At 37.5% G+C, this 14,516-nt stretch overlaps 1 protein-coding gene across 1 annotated transcript; it reads left to right on the forward strand.

Moving 5' to 3' along the window:
• The first annotated feature begins 3,884 nt into the window (after positions 1–3,884).
• atf3 (activating transcription factor 3) lies at positions 3,885–9,565 on the forward strand. The gene is made up of 4 exons (XM_064340173.1): positions 3,885–4,020; positions 5,666–5,913; positions 6,791–6,898; positions 7,251–9,565. The coding sequence occupies exons 2-4, from the start codon at positions 5,674–5,676 to the stop codon at positions 7,506–7,508; spliced, it is 606 nt and encodes a 201-aa protein (XP_064196243.1). The 5' UTR covers positions 3,885–4,020; positions 5,666–5,673; the 3' UTR covers positions 7,509–9,565.
• Positions 9,566–14,516: the final 4,951 nt, after the last annotated feature.

Below are 14,516 nucleotides of genomic sequence, written 5' to 3' on the forward strand. Positions count from 1 at the left end.
CAAATAGGTTGTATTTCTTCAGCCTAAACAACTCATTTTTTACTACAAAACACAAATCATTATAGATTTTTTGCTGAATTACATGTGAGGCATGAACTTGGATCATGACTTCTGATTTCATAACTTCAGGGTTTAAAAGGCTCATAAGACAATCTTTGTACCTTGATAGAGTACCTCTTTTATAAAACTATTTTAAAAGGACAATGTTTAACGTTTTCAAATAGTAGGCTCACTCCAGGAAGTGTCATCAAATTTCATGCTGAAAAAAATTATATTTTGGGATTTTCGCTGCAGTGAAACTCAGGATAGGGCTATTTTTTACCCAGAGGACGACAGGAGGGTTAATGGGTTTTTATAACATGCTTAGTCATGCCTTTTTTACATCCATCATCATCTGCTTACTTATTAGCTATTAGCACCTGTGAAACTATTAGCCTGGTCAGAAATACACAGGACATTATAGGGATATTAATGCAATACGGAAATATGCATTTTATGCTAAAAATACTAAACTTATATGATCTCAATTCCAAACAATATATGCAATATGTATAGCTAATGGTTGCTGTTTACCTCTGCTATATAGCATTTAATAAATGAAAGTGTTAATCATTTTTAACTGAAATTCTCAGTTTCAGTTAAATATATTACATCTTAGAATGTGTTCTTTGGGGAACTTACATAAGAATGATATCTGATGAATAAAGGTAGTACACAGTGTCTTGTTTCTGAGAAGAGAAAACAGTAGTTTTGAGTTTCTTACCATTGCTTTCTTTCAACATGAAGGAGCAAACCAATAAGGTTTTGGGTTTACTGGTCAAACAGCATGTAAAATATTAACCAGTTCACAGTCTAATAAACTGTCATCCAGTCACTATTTAATTGTAGCCTGTTGTCCTCAACCTCCGAGTATGGAAAGTCAACAGTGCAATGTTGTGAATTATCCGACACTGCACCTAGGTAACGTCAAGTGTGTGTATGTCTGTGCGTGTACACAGACAAACGTAACCTTTGGGTTACTTGTGTGGGCGGCGGTGGAGGGTGGGTCTGGGATGTATCGGATGTTTCCAGAACTCAAAGGTAACAACTCAGATTAGAAGGGGTGGCACACTACAGCTGAGATTAGCACTTCGCATTTGACCGAGGAATGCAGAGCCAGCCTATGGCAATCTTTCTGTGTCCACACTTTCATAAAACCGCTCCCAGACGAAGCAAATGGCACAACCAACGGAGTCAGCCTCTGAAGGAAGGCATTGCTTGAAAGTGACAGCTAAAATACAGATGTATCCATAAGGTATATCTGTCTGTTTGTATCTATGAGTTAGACAGACAGACAGAGACATTTACATGATCACATACAGTACATACAAATAATAATATGAATGTCATTAGTATGATAATTTATTATAAATATATAACTTTATAATAGGTTTTTAGATAACCACTTTAGAGATTACATTATTCCTAAGTTACAGTAAAGAAAATAATCAAGTAATTCATCTTTTAAAGCACTGCAGTCAGGTATTTTAACCTTGATAAAGTTGACTTAATTCTTTGCTAATGGGGACAACTTAATGATTGCATTTCAGAAAGCATTTGCACACTCACCTCCCATCATGACAGACACATTGTTAAACCAGGAAACTCCGAAGGCTCACTTTATATTGAACACACACCAAACCTACACTATCTATATTGAATGGAAGGAGGGCCATTTTATTACTCATTCACATTTTCACAAGCATGCAAAGTTGAAGTTGTGAATACAAATTCATTGAACAAAATTCTAAATTATAAGTTCATTTTCCCAATTAAAAGTCAATGTAACTACAAAACCACAGAAAAACAAAAGACTACACTGAACTATAAATACTTTTTGAAGGCATGTTGTTTAAAACATACTAACTGATTTTTGACTGACTGAGTCTAATGTGTGATGGGATAAGAATAATGCGTAAAGTGCTGGTCCTGTAATGTAAAGGTCACAGGTTTGATTCCTGGGTTGGACACTGCCGTTCTACCCTTGAGCAAGGTACTTAACCTGCATTGCTTCAGTATATATCCAGCTGTATAAATGGATACAATGTAAATTCTATGTAAAAAGTTGTGTAAGTCGTTCTAGATATCTGTTAAATTCCTGTAATGAATGAATAATGATACTGCTTCCTCTGTACCAATAAAACTGCCAAACTCTGATATATCAAAACTGATCATACTTTTTTATTCTTGTGCGAGACAAGAACTTTGGAAATAAAAAATATCCTTTATCAGATAGCCGTCAGAATGAAATATGTCCGTCTTCTGGGTTGTATTGTATCAGCATGGCCTACTTTTGAAGTCAGAGAACTATTTCACAGATGTTATGAATTATTACTTTGGATTTTCCATTGGTTTTATCAAATTTCCAGACAGCTTTGATTGGGACATTTTCCACAACATTATTAGGCATTTTACCAGATACGATTGTCAAATGGTCGGTTTATGGCATATTTTCCCTTATTAAATTTTTTTTAAATCTTGTTGCTTCATACCCTGTTTTTGCAAGGTAAGTTTTTTTAACTGAAATAAAAATATTCAAACAAATCTCAAAAAACATCCATGTTCATTTTGTAGTGTCCTTATTATACCACAGATGTTATCATCATTGATTGAATACTTAAAGCCCAAAAATAAGAATTTTATGAAATATCTAAAAATATAGCTGTAAAATATATTTTGTGTTCTCTACAAACACTGGATTGTAATGTTTCCAATGGTTCTGTATTTACAAAATAACACATACTAATAACTATTGAGACAACTTTATTAGTTGGATATATTACAGGGGTACTGTACTGTATAGAAACAAGAATTATATTACAATTAACTGTTGACCAGAACTACTACAACTTGACACGACTGAATATACTTGTGTCATAGACACAAAAACTGAAGCCAAACCATTGTACCCTAATAAATGACTGAATTGAATGAACTGCTATAAATGTAATTAATTTTTTGTTAATTTGTTCATATTCATTGTTCAGTTGTCACTATGAACTAAAACATAACTGATGTCACCAAGAACAGCATATTCACAAATGTTTATTTATATGAGCACAGCACACTAACCGATAGTGGTGCATGCATCAGTTAAAATTAATATTATTAATTAAACATTGACTATGAAATCAGACAACAAACTACCTTGAAAAAAGTACTTATTGCCTTCCATTCATACACCTACATAGCAAGTAATATTCAATAATATTTGTGAAATTATTGTTAAAAGATATTTACTACTTTTAAGCACTCATTATCGGTCGCCATTGTCACAATAAAATTATTCTCAACATATCACCAGAAAAAAAGTTTTTAAATGTAAGCGCATTACAGTACCTTAACTTGTTCCTTGCCCTCAGATGACATATATGTTCATAAAACAACAGAAATAATAATAATAATAACAATAATAATAATAATAATAATAATAATAATAATAATAATAATAATAACTTAAGTTCTACTATTATTACTGGTGATTAGTGAGAGGCGTATTATACAACCCCTTATTCTACTACAATTAGAGTAGATCGACCCAAACTGAGATGGAGACCGAATGGATTGAATCTTTCTTTCTCTCTGAAGTTGTATCAGACCTTTTTTTAAAAGAATTACATTCAGTGATGTGGAGAATACCCTGGAAAGCAAGTCATTAACCCGGTGTGTCTTTATTGGCTCATTAGTGCAAAATGTTACAAGTTGAATTCCCTCTGAGAATAGTTCTGCGCCTGTCCTGTTATGGTGCGCTACAAGGGTCCTCTGGATTGCATCATCGGGAAATAAGCTTCCCTAGCCTATAAATAGAATGACGTCACGTATGACCAGCCTTCTTTACTACGACTCTACCCCATATAAAGGGGTGATGCAACGCTACGCTGTTATCTGTAAGTTTCCTTTCAGAGTAAAGCCCTCAAACTGGAACCGAAGTGAAGCTTTTCGTGTTCTTCAAATTGCCTTAAACGTTATAGTAACTGAAAGGTAGGTGCGATGGAATTTTATTGTGGGCAGACTGTTTTTTAAAATCATTATAAGGCTAGCCTACGAATTCTCGTTGCTTCCACAGCGGCAGTTAATGTAACCGTAGCAGGCAACACTACGGCTACGGCACGGCAATGCTAGTTCATTCATTAATGAAAGCGTGATCGAAGTGTAGCCTACTGTTTTCGCGAATTATTAATACTTATTGTTGTATTATTTAGAAGTTGGGTAGTTCATGAGGTTAAAATATTTTGGACAGCGTTGGCCAATTTTCATTAAAAAATAGAGATTATATGACACCGGTTTCTCCTATACTTGACCCATATACAAGACTATGTAGGCTATAGTATTTGCTGGTATAAACCACATGACAAGTAAACGTATACCAATTTTTGCTGTAACGTTAAATTCCTGCAGACTAAGACTACGATTTCCAAAATATCTGAGTTTATTCTATTTCTGAATATAACGCTCAGGATAAACAACGTGGAATAACCCACCTTCAAATTGAGCAGGGTTAGCTATGGGTATTTCGTTTGTAATGACATTGTCTCATTTTCTTAGTTTATGCAAATGTGTACCACAACGTAGCCGTGCGTGTCTGAGGCATTCAGGTACAGGTGGGTGTACCAAATGGTAAATAGAACGATTTCACACGCTTACACTGGCTGTTCGGGAAACTTTACCGAGTAAAGTAATACATATACGGTAACACTGTGTTGTGGACGATTGAATTAATGTTGTATATAGGCTACAGTCGCGTGGTTAATTTACGGATCTGATGTCAAATTCGAGAGCCGTTTAGCTCCGGCTAAACTGGAGCGCTAACATCCCCTAACTGTCAGCAGTCGGATTGACTTGAACGATTGTCCTTTGCGGATTGGACGGTAGGCTGCTTAACAGTGATGGCTCTTGCCTATGCCCATGCCTATGCATAATCAACCTAAAACCAGTTTTATTAAACGTGTGGCCGACTAGATTATTGATGACGTATTCTGACTCCATTTTTTTCTTCAAACGCCTTGTCACGGTGGTCAGTAATCCTAATCCAAATGCATGTTATTACAATGTTGGATGTGGAAGTGTCTGAATAAAAAGTAGCCTATTGTGCACTAGTAAGAGTGTGAATCAATGTGAAGAAATGGGCTCCGTATGTTTCTGTTGACTAAAGGCATTATTTGTAAACTATTGAACAGGAAACATTGGTATGCTTGAGTATTTTCCTAAAGCTTTTTGGGGAAAAGCATAGCCTAGTCCCCAAGCAGTCTGACATTGTCCTATTGAAATACGACGATACTTTTTCTATTTGTTCAAGCGAGATTACCTAGAATTCATCCACACAAAATAACACATCTTATTACACCATCCCCTTCATTATCTATTAAATCAAATTTTGGATTTCCAGATGAACTCGTGTATTAAGATTTGGCAACATTTTAAACCTAATTTTATTGTTTCAGGCCAAACTTTTAAATTATAGGCGAAATAGTTTGTGAAATGATGACTCGGTAGTCTCAATAATCTGCGAGCTCGTGGCTGATTAATGAGGATTTTCCATTATGACGCAAGCGATATGCCCTACACTTTTTTCTTTTTTTTTTTTTTGGATTGCCCGCATATAACGTGACATTTCCCCCCTTTTTAGTCAACATAATGATGCTTCAGCATCCTGGACTGGGTCCTTCGGAGATCAGCGCGTCTGCATTGGTGCCCTGCCTGTCTCCACCGGGCTCGCTTACGCTGGAGGACTTTACGAACTTCACGCCGCTGGTGAAAGAAGAGCTGCGCTTCGCTATCCAGAACAAACGGCTGTCGAACGGGCTGAGCGCAGTCATGAGCGACTGCCTTAGCTCGTGCTCGGAGAGATCCACCGAGCCCCCAGTTAAGAAGGAGGTAAGAAATTCTAACTACCGACTGCTGGCTGCTGTTACGTTAGACACTGTGTTATTTTTTCGCTAAATCGGGCATACTTTACTCTACACTTTTTTTTGTAACAATAAAAATGGTGATGTAAGCTAGCGTGATTTTGAAACAGTTTTGGGACAAACTGATTGTTGTCTATCGCATCCAGCTTTACTCCAATCTGCCTTGTAGCCTACCCTAGTCAGAAATAACTTGCCCAGACATGAAAGGAATGATCAAGGGCAATTAGATTATATTTTAATTTAAGATGATTCCGTAATTTGATTGAAAGAGGTTTGTAAAGCTGGTCTTGTGTTAGCATGTAATATAACACATATGTTTAATTTCCAACATACTTTGGCTTTTAAGTCCTTCAAAGGGTGCTTCCAAAGTTCACAGAATGCAAGAAAATACCTCTTCCAAATTACCTCAGACTGATTTCCTGTTGAAACACGTTCTTTTATAATGTAGTAGAGTTTAAAGGTGGCAGCTGGAGTTCATGTGTAAGTCAGTTTTAGCATGGAGTGAATTACATACTTGTTGCTTCTTATTTGAAGTAGTTTTTAAAGGAAAATTCCCACAGTACATGTAACATGTAGTGTTTCTTATAATTTGTACTCATATGAAAGGCAATTATTAGGCATCCCATTCATTTTTTTCATAATTTATTATTATTATTATTATTATTATTATTATTATTAAATGGTTATGGAACACAGACTGTAACACAGGCTGAAGGTTCGATTCCCAGATCTGACAATGGTACTTGTATCCTTCAACCTAAATTGCTTTCGTAAATATCCAGCTGCCTAAATGGATTGTATGTATATAAATGCCTGAAATGTATGTGATAATTTATCTATTTTAGGCGACCCCAGAAGAAAGTGAAAGGAGGAAAAGAAGAAGAGAACGGAACAAAATAGCTGCAGCTAAATGTCGGAATAAGAAGAAGGAGAAGACAGATGGCCTACAGAAGGTATGGCTAACATTTTATTTATTACATTGCGTCAAGGGTGGAAATGTGAAACTAGTTTTTGTGTCTTTGATCACAAAGTCCTTGTTTTTGTTTTTTGGATATGTCTGGCCCAAGGGGCTATAACGCACCTATTCTAGTTTATAACTTCTATAATTATCTGTGGGATATGAATACTAAAATAAACCATTATAGCAAAGCAGTGTTATTGGATCCCTTTTTGTTATTTCATATACACAGTAAAATGTCTGTTGTTAATTCAACTCTGACAGTGTACATATGAGTTCAGTAGGAACTATGTAATCAGTGTCCGGGCAAGGGGGAAGAAAGGCTAACTCTACCTGGTTCTGCTTAGGAGTCGGAGAAGCTGGAGTCCATCAACGCCGAGCTGAAGGCCCAGATTGAGGAGCTGAAGAGTCAGAAGCAGCAGCTGGTCTACATGCTGAACCTCCACCGGCCCACGTGCATCGTCCGCGCCCAGAACGGGCAGACGCCCGAGGACGAGAGGAACCTCTTCATCCAGCAGATCAAAGAAGGGACCCTGCAGAGCCTGATGGCGCCCTCCCCCGCCCTCACCTACCCCTTGGTGCCCACCTCGTGCGGGAGCCACTGACTCGCGAACTGAAAGGGGGAAGCCTCCTTCCCCCTGTCTACCTGCCGGTGAAAGCCCTTTCCGCCACAAACCGGGGCACCGCACTTTCCATCCGTAAACTCTTAGCGACTGCTGCCGATACGCTGGGACAGGCGTCACAAGGTGATCCTCCCTTCCACGTCCCAGGTCACCCCGTGACCACAGCACGTCAAGGAACTGTCATGGCACTAAAGAAGAAAAAAAGTTTAGTTTTTTGTTTTTTTGTTTTTTTATTATCATGAGTACGATCTTTTATTTTACTTAACTTTTACACTGTTGTCTATGGTTACTCACCGTGTGTTTGTTTGTATGAAGTTTTCGCAAATGTGTGATTTCTGGCTGACTCAAAGAGCAAAAGGGCATTGGGTTCGCAGGTCAGATGATTGTTTACACAGTGGGAAATTGCCTGTCAAGTTATAAAGCAAGCACTACACTGGATGATCTTCCTAAGGAACACAGTATGTTTGGAAAGATTGACGCGTCCGTCCTGAGTATACTGTGCGAGATGACTGTGATGTTGATGACGATGCTGGTAATGATGATGATGATGATATTGTTGACTGTTATTTATGTTATTATTTGTGTACGTACGTGGGACAGAGAGGCCCGGTCTCCCCTTCAGGCGATTTTTTGTACGAGTTCTTGCCCTGTGCGTCTTGCCTGCTGTGTCCTTTGTGGCTTTTCAGTGGATGCTGCCTCACTTTGCCTATCAGAAGCTGCTACTAATCCCTCAGGAAGTCTGTGAGTTGTAGGGGCCCCAGCCACGGAAGAGACAGTAGATTCAGACAGTGGGATCTCTCATACGGCAAGAGAATTAGGCTCGCTGGTCCTGAAGCTCGTGGGTCAGCACGTCCACAGAGCAGAGACCCGATCCTCAGGACCCCACAACACCACCACCACCAACCACCCCACCCCACCCGCCAACCCCACCCCGACCCCCCACCCCATGGAGTAAGTGCATGCGCATTGCCAAGCCAGTCAGTACTCTAGCTGATAGACCCCAGAATGAAGATATTGGGCCTGTGTCAGTTTATGGATCGTTAGTATTAAAAAGCTGCATATTACAGTAGTCTGTGATGTTGTCCTCCCTTTAGTTTGAGATTAAAGTGAGGACAATTTAGTCAAGGCTCCACAACAAGAAGGGAATTGAATAAAGCACATGTAGCTTTGTGTCAGAATCATAAATGAACTGCCAGCCATTATGGTCTATAACAAGAGCTTGTAATACATTTATTCATTGTACCGTGTATAGACTAACGTTTTGTTTGATATATAGCTATCATGAGGTATCAACTGCTGTATTTGTGGGCAGTGTTTTTCATAGCACGCGCGATGCTGGACTGTCAATCTTTTATTTCATATGTTGTGAATACAACTGAAATAAAATGGCTTCAGCCTCTGTGGTGTTCCCCGTGCCAGGGTATTGGCCCTCTCTGTAATTTCCCTTGACCTCTGTCTGTGATATCAACACTTGTACAATTACACAACTCAAACAACTTCTGAAACCGTTGAGAAATCCATCCTTCAGCAAGGTGGAAAGATTGCCTCATAGCTTAAAGATGTTCAGAAAATAACCAATATTGCTGTTCATCAGTTTGTTTCTATTATAATTGTACTCATGAAGACATGCAGTACAATTCTCCTGCACAACTTAATCGGAGCATGGGACTGTGTGTGTGTGTGAGAGAGAGAGAGAGAGATAGAGAGAGAGAGAGGGAAAGAGACGCAGGCGTCAGATATTATGAAAATCATAAATAACGTACTACAGAAAATGTAAAGGTAAAACCTGCAATGTGATAACACTGTTCTTTGTTTTTATGGTCCTTGTCATACCCTCTGTGCAATTATTTGTTGTTTTATTTAAGCTGTCCTTGTTAAAGTATTTGGGAATATGCTATGGTGCAGGCCAAGGATTTGAGTAAAAAAAACCCATAAAGATCTATTCAGGTACAATTCTCATCTCAAAATACATTAGTCATTTCTACTCTGTCTGTGAATTTGTTTTTGATAACTTTGATAATAAAAAAAACTGCATTCAACTTATGTTTTGGTGTTTCTTTTCTATTGTTAAAGACTGTTTTGGAATGGCTGAGACCAGAAACTATCTCTTCAAGACAAAGCCTTTCACATCTCATACTGACAATGAGATTTTTGCATCTCATAAAGACAAAAGTTTCAAATAACACACGGCAATCAAAACACCCTCTCTTCCTATTTCAGTGCAACAGAGGCTGCTCATTTGACATGTCTCCACATGTCTCCTGCCGGTGGAACAAGCAGCTTCTGGGCAGAAACTATAACAGCCTTTTTCCTATTGGGATTAGTCACATGAAGAGCTGTTATCGGATCGGTTGAGCTGTAAAAGTCATTTTATGTGCCAAAAGGAAAATCAATTAGACATGACAGGTGTTATTTGAGTCTCGTGAGCTAAGCTCATTTCCAATAACGTCCCTTTTGCTGTGTATGCGTTTAAACACTTCAGTGCAATGCAGAATGAGTTCATGTGAGAGCAAAGCACTCAGACCACAATGCAATTTCAGAAAACAGGCTTGTTGGGGCAACACTGTATCCACTCTATAAAGCCTTATGTTTCATAAACTTAATTTCATAGCAATTCACTTTAAGAACCAACTATTGAATTCATTATTGCAATAAATATATGAATCCAATCACACATCGTAATGGGAAATTATATGCAATTTTGCATCAACATCAAGTGAACAGAATAATGCTTAGCGTAAAAATAATTCCTTTTTTAATGTTTTTATTGAGATTTCCTCTGAAATAAATGTCTCAAATAGTGATGAAAAAACATCTGGATTTCATCTTTCTCTGAGGGGTATGTAGAATGCTGGGTTTCCATATGGCAATTGGTCTTTCATGACTGAAGAACAAGTATATCTACTATGGGAAAATCTTGGATATAATCAGGAACCAGCCTGGCTGCTAAAATTTGATTTGTCTGAATGAGATCTTTGTCTGGGAAATAAAGTCTGACATATCCTAAACATAAATAGTGAAATTTCACCTGTCAGTATAAGGTTAGGTAAAATGAAAGGAAATTACATAAAACTGCTTCCATGCCTTTAATGACCTATATGCTTAGTTACATTTGCTTACTCATGACAAAGGACATTTTTATCTTTCCAAATCAAAATAAATTTCTTCAACAACTCAATCAACGTTTGTCTTTAAAATTGACTTTTAAAAAGTTTTATTGTAATTGAAACACATTTGGCCAAGTACATTTTTGTGATTGTTCAAACTATGATGTTAAGATCAAATCAAAGGCTTGCATCATGTGACCAAGACAAATCTCAGAATAACAAAATCCAGGCCCAAATTAAATAAAAAGTATTTCCTCCCACATTTTTTTTTATTTTTCATTTTTTTGCAACTGGGCTCATTTCTCTTTTTTTCAACAAAACTGATTATTGTGTAACTTATACTGTAGGTCTCAGTGTTGTGTGGAATTGCATTTCACTTCATGCTCACCGTACTACAGGAAGAAGGAGTTCATTCAAAGTTGAGGTTCATTGCTTCATGCTATTTTGTAAGGCATTTAAGCATCTCCAAGCTGATGAAACCACGAGTACTTCTGCCAATTCTAAATAAGTCTAAAGATTCAATGGCAGGAAGTAGCTGCCCAGAAAGCATTTAACGGTTTGCACAATTCCCCAGGAATAAACATTAAGCAACTGAAACTCACAGTTCCTTAGAAGATGGTCCTCCCACATCGGAGGTGGGCAACGAAGGCCGTATCTGTTTCCGGTCTCCATGCCAACTTCCGAACAGTATGACTGTGTTCAGTGAGTTAAATATTGTTACAGTTATTGAAGTAATTTTTTTGTTAACATTGTTCAAAATTAGGTTTATAATGTAAATGAGATTGTTTCCCTGGATTAGACAGCAGTTTTTTATAAGTAAAGTTGAAGTTGAAAATGTTAATTATTGAATATTAGTACACATTGAGGTGCAGAACAATACTTCATTCAGATTCTTATCTCTTTGTCACTTCCCCTGTTACGGTCAACAGTAAATCAGTCTTATGCTGTGGCAAACAGGGTTGACCATTTTTGAAAGTCCCCCCCTCCCCTTCCCCCAACCTTCTTCCGAAAGGACCTAGATGAGAACTTGTTTCAGTGATTAAGTGTAGGGACGGTCAACTCAATGTGTTTCTGAGTTTAGGATGATGCAAGAGATTGACCACGCCATGTTCTTCCCAGAAATGACTCAACACTCAGGCAACTCTGTGCCCCAAAGTTCAGGGCTATGAGATCAGAGGAAACACAACAGCTCATCAAGAAATGGAATCAGTGCCCAACAGAATTTTTTATTTAAGCATTGACCTAGCCATGCTGTGTTGTACATAATCTGGGTAAAAATTCAGGGCAAAAATAGGATTGTGACCTTTTAATTCAGCAAGAAGAACAAAAAAGGGATGTTGAAGACAGACACACTTATAAGTAAGGATTGTCATGGTTTCCAAGGTCTTGTCCCCTGGCACTTTATCCCTTTCTATTTCTATTTATTCTAGAAAAGGAAGTTAAAATTTATGAGCCCGGTTTCCAATGAAACAAATTTTTGTGATTTCATTGGTTTAGCATCTTTTAGCCAATGTTGAGCTACAGGTCATTGGCTGTTTTCATTTCCATAAGTGCTTCCACCAGTTGTCTCGAAAGATTATGATTCAGCATCTAAAGTAACTGCATATCCCTGCACTTTGGGCATACTTATCATACACCAGTGTCAACCTGAGCAAGCTTATACTACCATAAGTATATGAACCCGACAAGTGAGATTTCCTTTTCACCAGTAATTTAGTCAATGCTGCATCAAGATAATTACTCGTAAAAAAAATGTTTTCATAATATATTGCAATTTGTCACATTTTTGGGCTCTGGTAAAATTGAATTATGTTACATTGATAAACAGAATTTAACTGATAGAGAGCTGATATTTCCCCATAATCAGCATTCATAAAACAGTATTATTAATTATAATTGTATATAAACTTAAAATACATCATAACATTTTCCATCTCAATCTACTCTGCTTTTACATTATCTTATTAGATCTTGGGAATTACTTAAACTGCAGCAACTGTTTACTTTCAAAAGTCAGAAAGTAATTGGTGAAAAGGATTGCACCTTTAGGTTAACAGCTCATGTCCATTGTATGAACTCTGAGAGAAAAAGTGAGATGATGTCATTTTAATTGCAGCATGGAATCTTGGGTGTTGCCATATAAAACTAATGGACAATGCTGTATGTTTCTTTGACTAGGAAATTCAACTATTTCATGTATGACATTGGTATTTCAGAAATCTTTAGTTACAAGAAGACACTTGGCAATATGGTAAACAATAGAAAAGACTGGGATTTTTCTAACAAACTTTTGATTTAATTATATTACCATCACTAGCTCCATTTGACATACAAATTACCCCATATCCTGGCAGAGGTAAAGTCGTGATGACAAATGGTTTAGGCAAATGCTTCTACTATGAATGATTTTAGCAAAACAATAAGCAATTGCATTTAATGCTATTTGCTCTAATGTTCTAATTAAAACAGATAATGTGTGAAACATAGCTAGCTAATAGATGCCACATTATAATTAACCGTGGGTTATTTGTTACTATTTTTAATATTTTATGTGACTCATTAAAAGTAACATACTGTATTTGCAATTTATATAAGTTAAAGTGTGTCTTAACACACATAACACACTCTATTTTAAGACTCACTGCGCTCTTCAGAGGAAGACTTGAAGTTATGAAGATATGGAAAGTACACGCGAAAACATTCCAAAGAATGTTTATTTATATTCCCTGGAAGTGCTGCATAACTCAGCATGAAGACTATGTCCCTTGGCCATCATATCTCAGTATGAAGAAAGATAAGGGAGTGAATATAAATAAATAAATATCGGTGCTGAGAAAAACTGAAAGTAGCACTACTGATTAGTTTAATCTGATAATCTTATTTTACAGCCTTTGAGCATTTGTGTGGGTTTACTGCTTACCTGTTCACACTATGAAGGTTTCCCATACTGATCACTGATGAGCCTTTAAATTGTAATTGTAATTGTAGACATTTTCCAATGGGCTTTTTAAAAAGAAATTTGGTGAGGGTGCATGGAACTGAAAACTTTAATACTGAGTAATATATTAATGATAAATGAAAATTCATCCTTTGTGGAGAAAAAACAGAAGAAATAATAGAATACTCATGATCTAATTGCTTGTACTAGAGGTTTGTATGCAGTATGTTCAGACTAGTACACCGGAATTTTCCCTTCTCATGTCTAGACAACATCCCATTTTGGCGAATTGTAAAACTGCTTTCCTTTCCAACTTTTTGCTTTCCTTAATCTTCTGTGCACAAAAGGAAAGGCAACGACTTTGTTACGCGGAAACATCCGGTTTTTTTTTTGGTTTTTTTTTTTCAACACTTCCACTGAAAATGTGATGTCATTGCCTCAGCCTGAAACACCCCCAGATGTTGCAGTCAGCACAGGAAAAACAAGTTATCATTCCTGGCATCAGCCATCCCGGGTCACAGTTTCTTTTAAAAGGTTTCCAGGAAAAGCCAGGATTGGTTGCTCTTCATGATCCTCGCACATCTGATGCATCAGTCTTTATTTGGCAGGGCGGCGGTGTAGTATATTGGGTAAGGAACCGGTCTTGAACCTAACGGTCACAGGTTTGATTCTTGGGTAGGACACTTGTACCCCTTGAGCATGGTACTTAACCATCAGTATATGTCCAGCCGTATAAATGGATGCAATGCAAATGGTAAATTGACTGCATTTATATAGCACTTTTATCCAAAGCGCTTTACAATTGATGCCTCTCATTCACCAGAGCAGTTAGGGGTTAGGTGTCTTGCTCAGGGACACTTCGGCACGCCCAGGGCTGGGATCGAACCGGCAACCCTCCGACTGCCAGACAACCGCTCTTACCTCCTGAGCTATGTTGCCCCAAAT

This window comes from Anguilla rostrata, chromosome 6 (assembly GCF_018555375.3).
Source record: "Anguilla rostrata isolate EN2019 chromosome 6, ASM1855537v3, whole genome shotgun sequence".
Lineage (NCBI taxonomy): Eukaryota > Metazoa > Chordata > Actinopteri > Anguilliformes > Anguillidae > Anguilla > Anguilla rostrata.

Bases quoted from the DNA above. Each gene is read 5' to 3' on its own strand.
- atf3 (XM_064340173.1), top strand. From the start codon at position 5,674: ATGATGCTTCAGCATCCTGGACTGGGTCCTTCGGAGATCAGCGCGTCT. The intron at 5,914-6,790 runs GTAAGAAATTCT...TATCTATTTTAG, and splicing joins AGCCCCCAGTTAAGAAGGAG to GCGACCCCAGAAGAAAGTGA. The intron at 6,899-7,250 runs GTATGGCTAACA...GGTTCTGCTTAG, and splicing joins AGACAGATGGCCTACAGAAG to GAGTCGGAGAAGCTGGAGTC.